The sequence below is a fragment of the Punica granatum genome, chromosome 1, assembly GCF_007655135.1.
Source record: "Punica granatum isolate Tunisia-2019 chromosome 1, ASM765513v2, whole genome shotgun sequence".
NCBI classification, from domain to species: Eukaryota; Viridiplantae; Streptophyta; class Magnoliopsida; order Myrtales; family Lythraceae; genus Punica; species Punica granatum.
In genome coordinates, this window is record NC_045127.1 from 23,406,483 (window position 1) to 23,421,405 (window position 14,923).

At 37.9% G+C, this 14,923-nt stretch overlaps 1 protein-coding gene, 1 non-coding gene and 1 pseudogene across 2 annotated transcripts; 1 reads left to right on the forward strand and 2 right to left on the reverse strand.

The window, feature by feature from the left end:
* Window positions 1-1,037: 1,037 nt before the first annotated feature.
* LOC116193235 lies at window positions 1,038-5,616 on the forward strand (annotated as a pseudogene).
* On the reverse strand, window positions 2,523-2,594 carry TRNAC-GCA. The gene has a single exon. It is a non-coding gene; the product is annotated as a tRNA-Cys (tRNA).
* A 632-nt stretch (window positions 5,617-6,248) lies between the features above and the next one.
* Window positions 6,249-14,479, reverse strand: LOC116193233 (beta-adaptin-like protein A). The gene is made up of 11 exons (XM_031522039.1): window positions 14,284-14,479; window positions 12,679-13,195; window positions 12,383-12,507; window positions 11,593-11,791; window positions 10,950-11,178; window positions 10,605-10,771; window positions 10,215-10,424; window positions 9,395-9,505; window positions 9,129-9,305; window positions 7,841-8,287; window positions 6,249-6,983 (listed from the first exon to the last, which is right to left on the reverse strand). Exons 1-11 carry the CDS (start codon window positions 14,334-14,336, stop codon window positions 6,693-6,695), a joined length of 2,526 nt encoding a protein of 841 aa, XP_031377899.1. The 5' UTR covers window positions 14,337-14,479; the 3' UTR covers window positions 6,249-6,692.
* Window positions 14,480-14,923: the final 444 nt, after the last annotated feature.

Sequence of the window (14,923 nt, forward strand, 5' to 3'; positions counted from 1 at the left end):
TATCCAAAAGTAGGAAGCAACCCCAGTGTCACCCAAGGTTATGGTGATGGAGGCTTTTTGGAACCACAAGTTTTCTATATAATTTGCTATATGGAATTTTTTTTCAGAATAATAAAATATAAATTTTAAAAATTAATAAATAAAAATATGAATGACAACAAGGAGCAAACGAGGGGATGATGGCGTGGGCCATCACCTCGGCAAAATAGCATGAAAACATAGCTGGCAATGATCACTTGGAATCGGAGTGCGAAGGGGTACGACTATTAGCTGGTTGAATAGCCTCTTATCTAGATCATCAAGGATCTAAGTGATAGTTTTATCATCCAACTTGGGCAAACTCCTTATTGCAAAAGTATTATACTCACAAAAATATAGCATGGTTATAGGCATCTCTCAATAGCAAGATATTAAAAGTAGTTGTTTAAGATATCATATAAAGCATCAATTAATGTTGAGGAGTAACTTTTTTCAAATTTTTTTTGAAAAATATGTTATAAGAAATATTGTACATTGATAGATGAATTGAAAATTTAAACAATAAATCTAGGTGGACAAATCATGTGATATCAAGAATAAGATAAGAAAAAAAGAATTAGGATGATATTGAAAAACATTCAAAAGTTGAGACTAAAAAATAATTTTCTTATTGGATCAAGATGGCCAATGGGGTGGAGTGTTAATTTTTGTCAAGAATGTGGTTAAATGTCAGTAAATAAAACCTTAGAAGAGTTGAGTGTATTTTACTCAAAACAAAATTAGTGTTGGTATCCTAGTCGTACCATGTCGACTTATGAAGTAGTGATCATGCCTTCAGACGCTAATGCCAGTGACCACTTGATTTTCTGTAAAATCCTCGGGGGCAGTGTTCGAGCCGCCGTATGGGTGGGACGGAAAACTTGGTCCAATTCTGGGTGCAGCGCTAAAACCTCAGCATTCAAAATCTCCAAATATCAAAACTTGAGGGTGTGAATGGAAATTTATCAAAAGAAGAGGGGGGAAAAGTAAGAAAGGAAAAGAAACAAGAACAATGTGGAAACACTTGACTTGGATTGGAGACTGCTGAGTCTGCTCTCTCCTCTCCTCAGTGCTCTGCTCTGAGGGTGCTTTGCTTCGAGAGCTCTCCAATGGCTTCTTCTCAGCTCCTTCAGCTTCGGCAGCTCTGATTTCGCTCCTTCAGTTCCGCTATGCCCATATCTCACTCCGCCATTTCGATCCCTCCCCTTCAACTCAAAACCTTGCCTTTTCCCTTCCCTCTCCGGGCCCTTCAATGCCGTCGGAACCATTGAACTGCCACTCCGTCTGACCACCCGCCGTCCACTTCTCCGGTTCCCTTGCCGACTGAGCGGCTCCAACCCAGGTAATTTCTCGTACATAGCAACTCGTTTCGCTGCAGAAAAAGATTGGTGGGTTAATTAATCTTACAACAGTTAGAAAACCGTTCTCTGATCTTCTTGAATTGGATGTAATGCCTTTGAGAGTTGAGAATTTGAGCTGGGAATTTTATCGAACAGATGGTGTTCGGCCTTGTGTCTTCTCTTGCACAACGTGCAATTCGTCTACATGGATATGCAATGGTGAACCAGGATTTGATGACTTCATTTAGGAGACTGGGTAGATAAATTTGTTGAGTTAGCTAGGTGGAATTCGATGATTTCATTTAGGAGCTTTATGCAAATTTCCCATTACAAAGACAAGTATAAATTTTGAGGAAAAGTATGCTATTAGTATTGTGTCCTTGTTTTATTGTGTCCGAGTAATTCATTGGTAAGAAAGCAATTGTGAGCTCAAGCATGTATATGATCTTAAGGGCCTATTTACTTTTGGAGGATTTTTTTTTTCAAGGAAAATTTTCTATAAAAAATATGTTTACTAACGTAAAATGATTTTTCTAAGAAAATTTTCTTTTCCACTATTCAAATTTGTATAGAGATTAGAAAAGCTCTGTTTTCTAGTTCCTCATTTTCCATTAGCCAATTCTTTCCTTTTCTAATTTTTAATTTATGACTTTCCGTTCTTAATTTATTAAACATCATTTATTTTTTACAAGATTTGATCCCCAATAATAAATTAGCGATTGATTTACTATGATTCACGATTTTATAACTTTAACATTAGTAAACGTATTTTTATATTTTTCAGTGGGAAAAATAAATTTAGAAAAGGAGAAGAAAAGTGAGAATTAGTTCTCTACTTTTTAAAACGAGTAGAGAACCAGCTTCTTTTTCTAAATTCTGTATTCTCAATCTTGATTTGGTGTTGCATTTAATTTGTCATCCGGCTTGTGGGACAGACCTCCTGATTCATATTCAAAACGAGCTTGTTTGTGAAACAGTGGAAGCAGGACTAATTAAGCAATTTTGTTGAAAACTAAGACAATATGCGAGATATTATTGAAAAGTTTATGGAAAGTTTCATTCACGTCATAATATATGGATTCAATTTCAGAAAATAATCTCTCTTGTTGGGAACTTACCAAAAAAATATTTCTCTTTTTGGATCAGAGGTGAAAAAGATAGAGAAGGGCCCAACCGGGATCGAACCGGTGACCTCTTGATCTGCAGTCAAATGCTCTACTACTGAGCTATGGACCCTTCAGTTGAAAATAATCTCTGTAGTAGATAAGATATATAAAATATCATGATTCCAGAGAGAAACACCCTTTTAAAAGCTTAAGTGTGTTACAAGCTGGTAAACTATGTTAATGGAAAGCACAGTTTTGGTTGTCGTTTCCCCTGTTAACTTATAATCCATCCATGGTTCTAATTACATCTTAGTCTCTACTGGACTTGCATGACTGCTAGATTTGCTCTGATATGAAATTTAGAATCTTTTACAAGCAACATTGTTATCTGCATGTTAGATTAGATATCATACCATAGCTGGAGCTGGGGAAGCCACAAGAAGCGCCGGTGAAGCGCGTGAACGGGATATTCTGGATACTCCTCCTTAATCTTGTGATTTCTGTTTACAGATCACTTGTCTGAGGTACTCGTAGACTTGATTAACTCATTTAGGTGGTAAAAACAAGAACTGCAATTTTTACTGTTACCCCTCGTACTACCGGTCATAAAAGGTTTCTTCAATAGTTTCCTGCCCAGAGATGAAGGAATCGGCACATTATAATTTGCTTGTCTGTGGACACTGTTTCTCTTCTGTGCGGACCTGAGTGTGATAGGTTTTCTAGCCTAGTCCTGGTCTTAGTCCCACCCTGCTGTATTGGGTGGGATCTAAGGGGCATCTCTAAAACATACAGCAGACAATTTTCTGGTCCAATTGACTGTTTCCTTTATCAAGTCTTTATGTGGCAAAGCTTTTTAAGTGTTGACAAGTTTATTGGATATCTGCTGCTTAGGTCCAGGGCATCAATAGCTTGTATTTGTATCACAATCGGCCTGCTTGGTACCAGTTTGTGACAGCAACATTCTGCCATGCTGACTGGTGAGACTTCCGTAGAAAGTTATTACTTATTGAGTATTAATTATTTGGAGGAAGACAAGCATGGTCGTGCAAGTGGGGCTCTTAATCCTAAAAGGGCTAATCAAATTTGTGCCTTCTGTTATAATACATTTAGCAGTATCTGTAACTGTGCATGTAAGGTTCTGATATAATTCATGTTCCAAGCGTAGGCTAACTAGAAACAAAAGGTCTCGTTTAATTTGTAAATCAAGAGCACATGTAAGATGCAGTGTACGGGCTTTAATTATGTTGGTTGCTGCAATACGGATTTTGCACTAGTAAATTACATTTTGTCTATCTCCGACCTATCAAAAACTTATTTTTATTGTCATTAAGAGATGGGGCCTGCATCTCTACAAAGCATATTGACAAGCCTTATTATTCCTCCTGCAAAATTGGGCATCTACACCATCGGATGGACTTGGCCTGGCTTTAATATCAGGTAACAAGGATCGTTCTATAGCCACAAGACTCCCCTTAAGAGAGAGAGGTTCACAAACTCCTATATATCTTAGTAACTTGTATTCCCCACCTGATGCGTGATGCTGTAACAATTTCCTTTTCCAGATTTAATGTAAGATTTGATTTGATCACTGACAATGGGACTAAACAGCAGCCAAGGATAGAAGGCCCCACCCCCACCAAAAAAAAAAAAAAAACATGGCCTTTCCTCGAAGAGCTCCCTTCAAGAAGTATTCATTTACTTGGAAAATGAGTTTTATTTATTTATTTTTGGTTGAAGTACCCTTAGGGCACCAATTATCTTTATGCCCAAGAAAAGTCAATCGTTCATTTATCCAATCACTGTGTGCTGTATTTCTAAGGAACCATCTTTCCAGCAACCTTCTTCTTGTACATCTTTGGTGAGGGCATTCTTACATAGGCTATTTCCTGTCATGAACATTCTTTTTATCCGGCGCTTCGTATTATATATTGACATCAGGATGTAATATGAAGCAGATAGATTTTAAATAGTTGATTCTACTTTAGAATGGTATTCGAAACAGGTAAAGTCGTTGAAGAGGAGGAAGGAAACTTGGTGCTCTGGTTTTTCTATATTATTACTGGTGCTGGAGCAAACTTTGTTTCATGGCTTCTTCTGCCTAGAAATTTGGTTTCCGTGGGAGCTTCTGGTGCTGTTTTCGGATAGTTTGCTATAAGCATCCTCGTAAAAGTATTGACCGTAACCCTAGATCTCATGACGAATCTAATTGCACCTTGATTTCGACATTAAGTTTATTTGTTGCAAGATTTATCTTTTGCTGCTGCCTCGTGCTGAATGCAGATGTCATGGGATTGGAGGAAGATCTTCGAAGTGCTTATTTTTGCCCAAGTTGTTATCAAAAGGGTAAGTGATTGAGCATTTCTAGTTCATGATTATGCTTAAGAATATGTAGCCCGAGTATGATTGAGTGAAGTTTGTCACGAAATTGGTCGAAGCAAATCTTAGCTAAACTCATCATGGACAATCACAGGGAAAAAATCTGAGTTGTCAATAACTCATATTGACTCCAGATCAGAATTTGTCAAATTATCAGTTATAAAATTTCATTCGTTTTGCTGGTGAATGTTTTTCTGGAGGAAGCACATGTTGATTTATTGTGATTACAAAAGGAAAGCGCATAACAATTGAGTCGCTGTATAAGATGGGTTTTATATGTTACAATTTCATTCTCTTTCAGTCGCTGTATAAGATGGGCTTTTCTATGTGGAACATGCTTTGGTTTTTTTTCTTTGCATGAAGAGTTCAGAGCAACTGGATTTATCGATACCCTTCTTGGCTCATTCATAGGTGATGGAAGCGGCTCAAGCTTCGACTGCAACGCTTGCCCCTTTTCATGGAAACTACTCCCAGAGCATCAATCATGTTGCCCATCTCTTGGGTGTTCTGATTGGCGTCGTCCTAGTTTGGCTTGTTGGCAAAGTTCCTTCCGAACCTCGAGAGCAAGAGAATTCAATGTTGCACCAGAAAACAGACGAGAAGTTTTGAACACTTCCATCTTCTTTCGTCTACTTTATAGATCTTACCGATTTTTCTTTTCTAACATATGCTATTGTGAGATAGGATCATTTAATATTACATTCATTTGATAATAATTACATTATTACTGATGGAAAAATGATTTGATTGGTAAAGACTTGATAATGCATTTGATCTCTGCCTGAAGGTTTTTAATCCTAAGCCAACTGCTCAGCTTGAATCAGGGTCAACACCATCCCGTTAGGACCCGGTGGGCTGATTCACTGGTCTCTGACCACCTAATGGAAGTTGCGGACGATGAGATTTCAGAAATCCTTATCCTGTATTTGTTGATGTACAATCAAGTAAATTTTTACCATATCCTAATCAAATGTTCCAAACCCCCAAAGGTAAGATGGGATAACAAAAATTAACAAGATCTATAATCCCATCGAATTCCAGTAAATTTTCACCATATTCTAATCATATGTTACAAAACATCCAAACATAAGATGGGATAACAAAAATCAACAAGATCTGTAATCCTGTCCAATTTCAAGGCAACCATAGGCAACGTAAGAGTGAACTGTATTTGCTGTCACGCACATAAATAATGATTCCCCCCGATCAAGCATATAATTAATGAACGATATCAAACTCACACTCAATGTAAGACCCATTGACAGGACTAATACACAAGTTCGAGATATGCCGGTGTCATGCACATATATAATGATTTCCCGGATCGACCGTATAATTAATGAACTTACCAAACTCAAATAGCCCACAGCTTTTGTTTTATCTTCATCCTGAGTTCTCTCATTGCTACTTGATCCAACTAATCCATACATTGAATTGAACAACAGTAACTGTTCCAAGAAAAGTAAACAGACAAGACCATAGACCAGTTTCTGAATAGAACCTTTACAATGTTAGTGTCATGAATAGTTGAACCGAACTGCCACCTCTATGCAACTCATCTAAAAACAATCGCAATACATCTCAGAATCAAAAAAGAAATTGGCCCAGAGAGTACCGACGGGAAAAGGTACATAACTAACCTAACTGCACAACTGAAGCAGCCGATTATATAAAGCTTAGCAACAGAGAAAACCGTACAAATTGGAGCCAAATACCCCGCCTGCTATATTCTTCCTGTTCTCATATACATTTGATCTTTCCTTCCCACACAAAGGGACTCAAGTTGTCGCATTTCATAACAATAAGATAATGGCCGCTCTCGGCAGAGGAAGCAAAATACCCAAGAAGACCATCATAGCGTACCGAATTTGGACAAGGCGGACTGGAACTGGTCCAAGAAGGCCTGCGATGAAGTCTGATCGTCTGCTTTGATCTTAATCTGTGATTTAGAGTTTGATATGTTGATTATACACTCCACCAGGAAATTGGACAGTTCTTCCAATTTCTGGGCAAAGAAGAAGAACTTGAAGTTTGGGGATTGGCCTCCCGATGCGATGCAATGGATGGAGTGGCCCTGCATGTGCCTTATGAGGGCCTGTGGTGCTGTTAGGGCTGCAATTCCTTGAGGACTAACAGGAAGTTCCTGCACCATATGAGAATCTCATATTATAATTGGATACGGAAAAAATTGAAAACAAATTGAGACGATACACAATGAACGAGAAAATGCTAATAAAAAGAGCTGGCAACTTTAACAGATCACAATGTATGACTTGCACCAGGCACAGGGTTACTGATATCAACCCAAATTCAACACGAAACGAACCTAGTTATCTAGAAAGAGACACAATCACCTGTTCTAGAAATAAACAAGAGTCATAAGTGAATGGAAATTTTCATATATTTCAATTACATGAAACTGAAATGGAAATAAACAGGTTATAAATATGTACTCTAGGCCAAAAAGTTATCTATCTATATATAGATAGGAGGGGGCATTGGCTCATCTTGGAAAGCGAAATATTTCCTCTCCTCCCAAAAGGTCGAGAGCTCAATCACATGACTAAAATTAAGAATAAAAATGGAGTCAGTGCATGACAGCCAAATATGGAAAACCTAAACAGTGTCCATAAGGTTCTTACGAACGAGTATCTTATTTGTATTGGCATCAACAATTATTCTTCTGTAAAACATGAGTTCTCAAATACAATTTCCCAGTGCAGGTATATTTGGTAAAAGCATATAAGAAAGAATATGTATGTCATAGTTCATCTTTATCGAGAAAATACTGAAAACCCCAGTACAGATCAGTTCTCTTCAGTTAGTGTACAGAAAGGGAAAGGAGAAAATAAGGATAATCTTTAAAAAGTTCCTTAGGGACACCCGGTAGCATAAACTAATTAATAACACAATTATTTCAATAGATATTCGCTCACGTTTAACATAAGCTCAACAAATAGCCAACAGACAGCCAAAATATGCAAGGATGAAATCACTAACCTGAGATAAAGATATAGATAACTGGCGCCACTTCTGCTGGAAAGTTCCCGGATCCAAGATAGCCTTGGAATTGAGACTCAAAGGAGGAGGAGGAGCTGGCATAGGTGTGGTTGATAAACCTAGACCAAGAAGATCGTCTATGGCCAAGCTAGGAGAGGCTTGACGAGGTAAAGCAGGTTCTAAAGTCACTAGATCGGTCGACGTTTGCGAAGCAGAAAGAGATGCAGATGAATCATATGAAGGAGCACTGTAGGCAGAGCCATTGTTAGTTGGAACCCTAACATCTTCCTTCTCCGAAGTGCTTAAGAGGAGGTCCTTGTCATTGGCCTCGACCTGCTGCACTGGAACACAATTATCTATGGACTCTGCCCCAATAGATAAGTTACCAAGTTCGTCTGAAAACTCAAACGGCCCGCGATGCTCCTTGTCAGTAAACATATAAGATGGCTGTAATCGAAACACAAGAAAGCAACATTAAAACCTTGACTTAACATCCTCTTGTAAGTCGCAAGTCAAAATAATCAATCAATGCAACAGTAACTTCACTGACATAATCCGATGTGCCAAATAAAGCAGTTTTAAGAAAAGCTGCACTGGCAGATCTGCCTGAAATTTTTCCTATCAGTAAAGATATAAGATGGCTGTAATCGAAACACAAAAAAGCAACATTAAAACCTTGACTTAACATCCTCTTGTAAGTCGCAAGTCAAAATAATCAATCAATGCAACAGTAACTTCACTGACATAATCCGATGTGCCAAATAAAGCAGTTTTAAGAAAAGCTGCACTGGCAGATCTGCTTGAAATTTTTCCTATCACATTGCATAGAGCTATACTTTAGAACCCAACTCAGGAATTTAGGGCAATCAAATTTGACAGTTAAGTTTTGCAGAATACCAGGGACAGAAATAATATTATATCAAATAGTAACATCAAAAAATATATATCGGCGACTGATCCAAAGATTCATTGAAGTGGGCTGGGTGGTTAGGGTTTATGAATTGGATCCAAAAGACTAACAATCAGTCTATTCTCTTATCATGATAAATCATGATTGATGGGAGCACCTTTCCCTCCAGATAGGTCCAGGAATGAAATTATTTAATGCTTCCTTTATGATAATTAAATGAGAAATGAGTACAAAGCCTTCACAGAAAGCTGCAACCCAGATAAACTTTTTCACATACACATAGAGGAGAGGAGAAAGAAAAATGGAGGACAGTCTTCTCCTGAACATTGGCATTCAAAGAAACCAAAAAATAAAAAAAAGGAAAAGAGATTTCATTACCTTTTGGTACACAACAGAGAGACTATTGAACTCATCAAAAATGCGGTCTTTGATTTCGCTGCTCTGAGAATCTGCAAAAACGGAAACAGCTTGCTTTGGTGGGTTAACTACACGTTCTGCTGTAGAAACATTGAATTGCAGAAGCCTGTAGTAGAACAAGGCTCTGTCATGAACGTCCTGCAGTTAGACACTGCGATCAGATATCCAGTTCAAAATTTCTCTCTGCAATTACGCAGGTACGATTTGACAAAATGACATAATCCCACCTGGTGAAAATCACCAAGGCCAGCAGCCAACGCTGCCCCAAGGGCCTTTTGCGTCTCTGGTGGCCTTTTGAAGAAGCACTTCATTACCGCTGTTAGAAGATGAAGACGAACCTGGACAAGGAAAGTCGCAATAATCCACAAATTTAATGACAATAAAGTTCAGGCAGAACATGATTTCAGTGTCTGAAGATACAAATATTGATCAGGTATAAGAAGACAGCATTTGGTAGCAAGAGTGATATAATAACAAATATTATTTTGTTTTTCATAAAATGACGATAAAAGAATTAAACCTAACACTAAACAGATATACATATGAATTACAAGAAACAGCATAAAAAATACTTTTCATTATCCAAATTGACAATACATCGTCAGTATTGATGTGATCATCAAGTTTACAACTCATAATATTTTGTCCTTAGGCACTGAGATAAGCAGAAATCAGCATCCCTCACACAAGAGATAGCACATCAAGCTCATGTGGGGGGGTGGGGGAAGAAAGAAAAAAAAGAGGAGAATTATAATAAAAATAAGTGTGCGCTAGAAGCATTTCATCCTTATTTTGCTTGTAGATGGTATAAAATGTATTGTTTTTGGACAAAGCGGTCATTGGCATTTGGATGCTACCTATTCCTTCATATTTAATATAATTAACTCTTTGAAATCCTTTTAACTTTCTTCTTTTCTCTTTTGTCTGTATTATTTTGCGTGTGTTTGCTACCTCTTGGTGATTAAATAATACAACTCAAACCTTCATTGTTAATGAAAAGGGAAAAAAAAATTTTGAAGCGACAATACCAGAAGAAGCTTTAACTACCTCGGGAGAATGCTCATCATCCCAATTTTCAGCTAAGCTTTCCAATATATAAGGAGCATCCTGCATGTCTTGAGAATACTCCCCCAACATCCATATAAGAGCTGCCTTTGCTTTGGGCTCCTGAACATTCTTACTACTGATATTTCCAACAACGGCAATGCAATCTTGGCTCCACTGGGGATATTTTCTTAGCAAATCTTTTACTAAAACCTGAATAGAAGCAAAATTTGTATCAGTTAGGCCATTAAAAGCAACAAGTTCAACAGTTCATGGAACTGTCTTTCTTTATATGTAGAAATTATTAAAACGAATATTTACTCGGGCACCTGAGTACAATAGGTAACTGCAGAACCACGATCAACACAATGACAAGCCGAAATTAATATTTACCAATGTTTCAGCAGTCACATAGTCCTTTTCCATTTCAAGAAATTGAAGGAGCCTGTCCACAATTGCATTGACATCATATTGCTGAAGTGCAATCTTTCCGACAGCTCGAATGGATTCTCTGGCGATAGGTATGTCAACATTTGCAGCATACTCACATAACTCCGTTACTGAAATAATCTCAAGAAAGTCGAAGAAAGGAATTAACATAGACTCTTCTCTCTTCTCTAAACATAAAACAAGAATAATTGCCTACATATTTCATTTTCAGCAAATATTTTCAAAATCATCCATTTACTAGGAAGTGCTTAAATTGCATGTTGTAGAGTGATTGAGGGATATGCTCACCAATTTCATAGGTGTTACTCTCATTTGCAACCACTGTAAGCATTTCAAGCTTCAACTTCTTGACATAGAATGATTCATTGTACTGGCAGTAGAAATGTTTGTAGTCTGAAGAAAATAAAACTGGTGCACGCATCACCAACAGATGCAGATGACTCAAAACTGCATAAGATTGCTCAGGACTGCCGGAGCTCACTAGGGTTAGCAGAGGAGCTTTAATACGTTCGTAGACCTAAACCCAAAAAAGTTTCAACAAGTTTAAAGGTAATAATAGTGAATAATAACCATCCCTGCAACCAAATCAATATTTTTGGAATAGTTAAGTGACAAGAAGTACAAACTGAGATAATTCGAAACAACACAAAAGGGGCAGATTATCAACAAAGACTTAAATATACTCCTATGGAATCATGCTCTGACCTTAGTAATTATCAACTATAGGAAATGAAATATTTGAGTATCCAGGGGCTCACATAACAATCACAACCATGAAACAACTGCTTTAAGATTTCACCAATATTATAACATTTAAAAGTTAAATGGCTTTAGGAAAAGAAAATTGTACTCAATAATTGCGTATATCATAATTTAAGATTTCTGTGATAGATATATCATATCTTAAGATTAACAAAGCTAGATTAAGCACCTGTTGATGAACATCTGTCATGGACAAGGTCAACTGCAGAAACACCTTGATAGTAGCTAATACAACAGCACCGTTTGCATGCTGAAGTCTGTCCTCAAGGAGATTCATGATGTCAAAGATTTCATTACTGTCTGAAGGCACGTATTTAGCTACTAACTCCAGCACCAGACATTGTGGCCATTCACTAAATTCCTTAATCCTGAAAGCATGCAAGTAGGAAGTTTTTCAGTAGCTTCAAACAACTGAAAGTTCTGGGTTTATAGGTGAAAAAATTGGTGAGAGTATGAGCGAGTAGTATTTCCAAAAGCAATACTGTGACAATGCAATGATCAAATTCACAACTTACTATTCAAGTAAAGATTTGGGAAGAGTTTGAAGAGAATAGTGTTTCAAACAGTATTGCCATGACTATATATCAATCTCTGTGCACAGATTTCCTAAGAATTTGTACTTGCTGCTCTCTTTTACCATTCAAACAAAGGATTTGTTACTCAATACATCTAATTCACAAGAAAAGACAAATTATGCCAAATAAGAGCATTGTTCTATCAAACAAGAACAGCACATAATTCAGTGGCACACACTGAACAAGGCTTCCTCCTGTACATGTGCTATACCAGGATATATTCCACCCAAAAGATAATTGAAGCAAATAGATATTTTGGTTTTGAAATCTTTTCACAGCATAACCATTTGAAAAGTGCCAATCATAATTCAAGTCATGCATGTCCTAAATCAGCGTCAAGATAAAAGCTTAGAGTCTTAAACAGAAACATGGCTGCAAGCATACCGATTCAAGAGGTAATATATCACTGGCTTGCTAAGTAAAGCATCTCTTTCCCGGGATGCTTCCTCAGATTTGCTTGCTTCAGCAGTCCAAATCTCTTGTAAGGCTGATAAACAATTTGCTAACACCTATTGAGACAAGAAGGTTTGACAATAGATGAGAATAATAATCCAACATTTGATATAAAACAATATGCATTTTAGGGAATTACAGACATTCCTAAATAGGACAATCCAGGACAGGCTGATAACAAATGGATCGCCATCTCAAACAAATGAGCAGAAGAAGAATGATCTCACCTGGGTATCAGGGTCATTAAGCATCAAATGCTTCAGTATGGCTGGGAAGTCTGCATCCATACATGTTGAAGATGATATGTGATATAGTTTCAAAACCCCAATCACAGCCACCATCCTTACATAACTATTACTGTCCTTTAACCCTGATCCTAAGGGTCCAACCAAATACTCCACCAAATTTGCAACTCTCAATGAACACAAGCTCCGCAATGCTAGCCCTCTAATCATTGGATCCTGGTCCTTGCAGTCCCTTTGGAGAAAGTTAATCGTCAATAGAGCAAGATCCGGGTTAACCTTGGCATAGTTCCCAACATACAAGTAACACATTTTCTTCAAAACAATATCTGATGTTGCCGAGCACATCACCATTTCACCAAAGAGAGATGAGACATCTATGCCTATCGTCATGTAGGAAATGACCTTCTTAAATAGCTCGCGCTTGGAGTCATCTACTCCTGGAGCTCGGCTGCCCGCTAGCTGCCGGAGCTGTGACTTTAAATCTGATACTTCCCCTTTTCTGGAAAAGTTACCGTATAAGTGAGAAGTGCATCCATACCCAAAATAACATATAACGGGTACTTTTCATTGATGGGTGAACAACGCAAGTTTCAAGGTGTATTACGGATGCCCCTTGCTAAATGCATCACCTTGGGCTCATTAACTCAGACTTAGTTCAAGATGAATTTTGTACGTATAAGTTCTCTCGTACTATGACTAAATTAAAAATGAGCACAAAACCAAACAACGTTTTGAGCTTATGCCGAATATGAACTAGATATGGTCCTCAATTGCAATATAGATCTTGAAAGCTGCAATGCAAACTCAGATATAAAATGCCAAACTGAAGCATATGCCAAATAAGAACTAGATATGGTCCTCAATTGCAATATAGATCTTGAAAGCTGCAATGAAAACTCAGATAGAAAATGCCAAACTGAAGCATATGCCAAATATGAACTAGATATGGTCCTCAATTGCAATATAGATCTTGAAAGCTAGTTCAAGTATCAAAACCAATTGCACAATCAAGTTTTTTCATTTTTTTTTCCTTCTTAATAATTATCAGACCCTAGTCAAATGCGTTGGAGCTACAACATAAGTTATCATCATATTAATTTCCCGTGGAAAAATCAACTATGTTACTACTGTAATGCTAACGGCAAGATATTTGTGGATCAACCTCTTTTAAAAGCCAAAACAACTGGAATTCGATATTGCTAGGTCAGTCTACTGGTGAGCCTAGTAAATTAGCCTCCAATTCAAACACAAGCAAACTGAAATAATTCCACCCGTGGGACAATTTCATATCAGATACCCACTATGAACAGCATAAATTGCTGTTCCGCCAGCAGCTACTCACAATCACGATCATATAACCTATTCATAGGTTAATGCAAGCACCTGACCTGCTTCCAACGGGACCAGTAGAGACAACAGAAGATTCAATTACACTAAATGCAGGGATCATGTAAACGCCCTACTAATCCGATAAAACGACTGTACACTGCGAAGCATGGACATTGGCCTCTACTTCTTGACATCGGAGCCAAAGAAGAATTCAGCGTCGGAATGAGCGAGATGGAATTTGATGAATTAGTGAGTTACCCGGAAGGTTGAGAGGGCGACGGAGATCGGTGAGATTGAGCCGGCGGAGCCATCACCGACCGCGCGGACAGTGCTGTGTACAGATCTGCCGCAGTTCAGAGAGAGAGAGAGAGAGAGAGAGAGATCGGGGAGTCCAACACGTAAATGAATGAATCTGGGGAGAGGTTACCGATCGCAGAAGGTCAGGTGGAGATGACGAACGGAGACGGGCTCGCTTACTTTTAGGAGAATTTCTTTTTCAACCCTAATTTTACATTAACCCACTTTGCACCCCCAAATTTCACATAGAGCTAGCTTATGTCCCCAAAGATTTGAGTCTTGCCTGCATCTTGACATAATAATGAGAAGTCATGTGAATAAAGAAAATTCATGATTAGGAGAATTTAATTTCTCAATTGGGTCGATTTGAATTAGTTGGGACCCATTAGATTTTCTGATATTAGAGCACACATTGAAAAGAAAAAAGAAAAACAACTGGCCCTCATGATGGACGGACCCCATGCCTCTCAATCCACTTGATAGCCTCGCCAAGAAATAAGATTAAAAATTTAGGGAAGACTGACACTAGGGAGCAACTGAGCTCCCATGCCACTCGAGCCATGTAACATTGGCCGCATTGAAATTTGTCTGACACACATTA

Coding starts and splice junctions, on each gene's coding strand:
- LOC116193233 (XM_031522039.1), bottom strand. CDS start 14,336: ATGGCTCCGCCGGCTCAATCTCACCGATCTCCGTCGCCCTCTCAACCT. Junction 10,772..10,949: donor GAGTAACACCTATGAAATTG/GTGAGCATATCC, acceptor AGATTATTTCAG/TAACGGAGTTATGTGAGTAT. Junction 10,425..10,604: donor ATGTGACTGCTGAAACATTG/GTAAATATTAAT, acceptor GCTTCTATTCAG/GTTTTAGTAAAAGATTTGCT.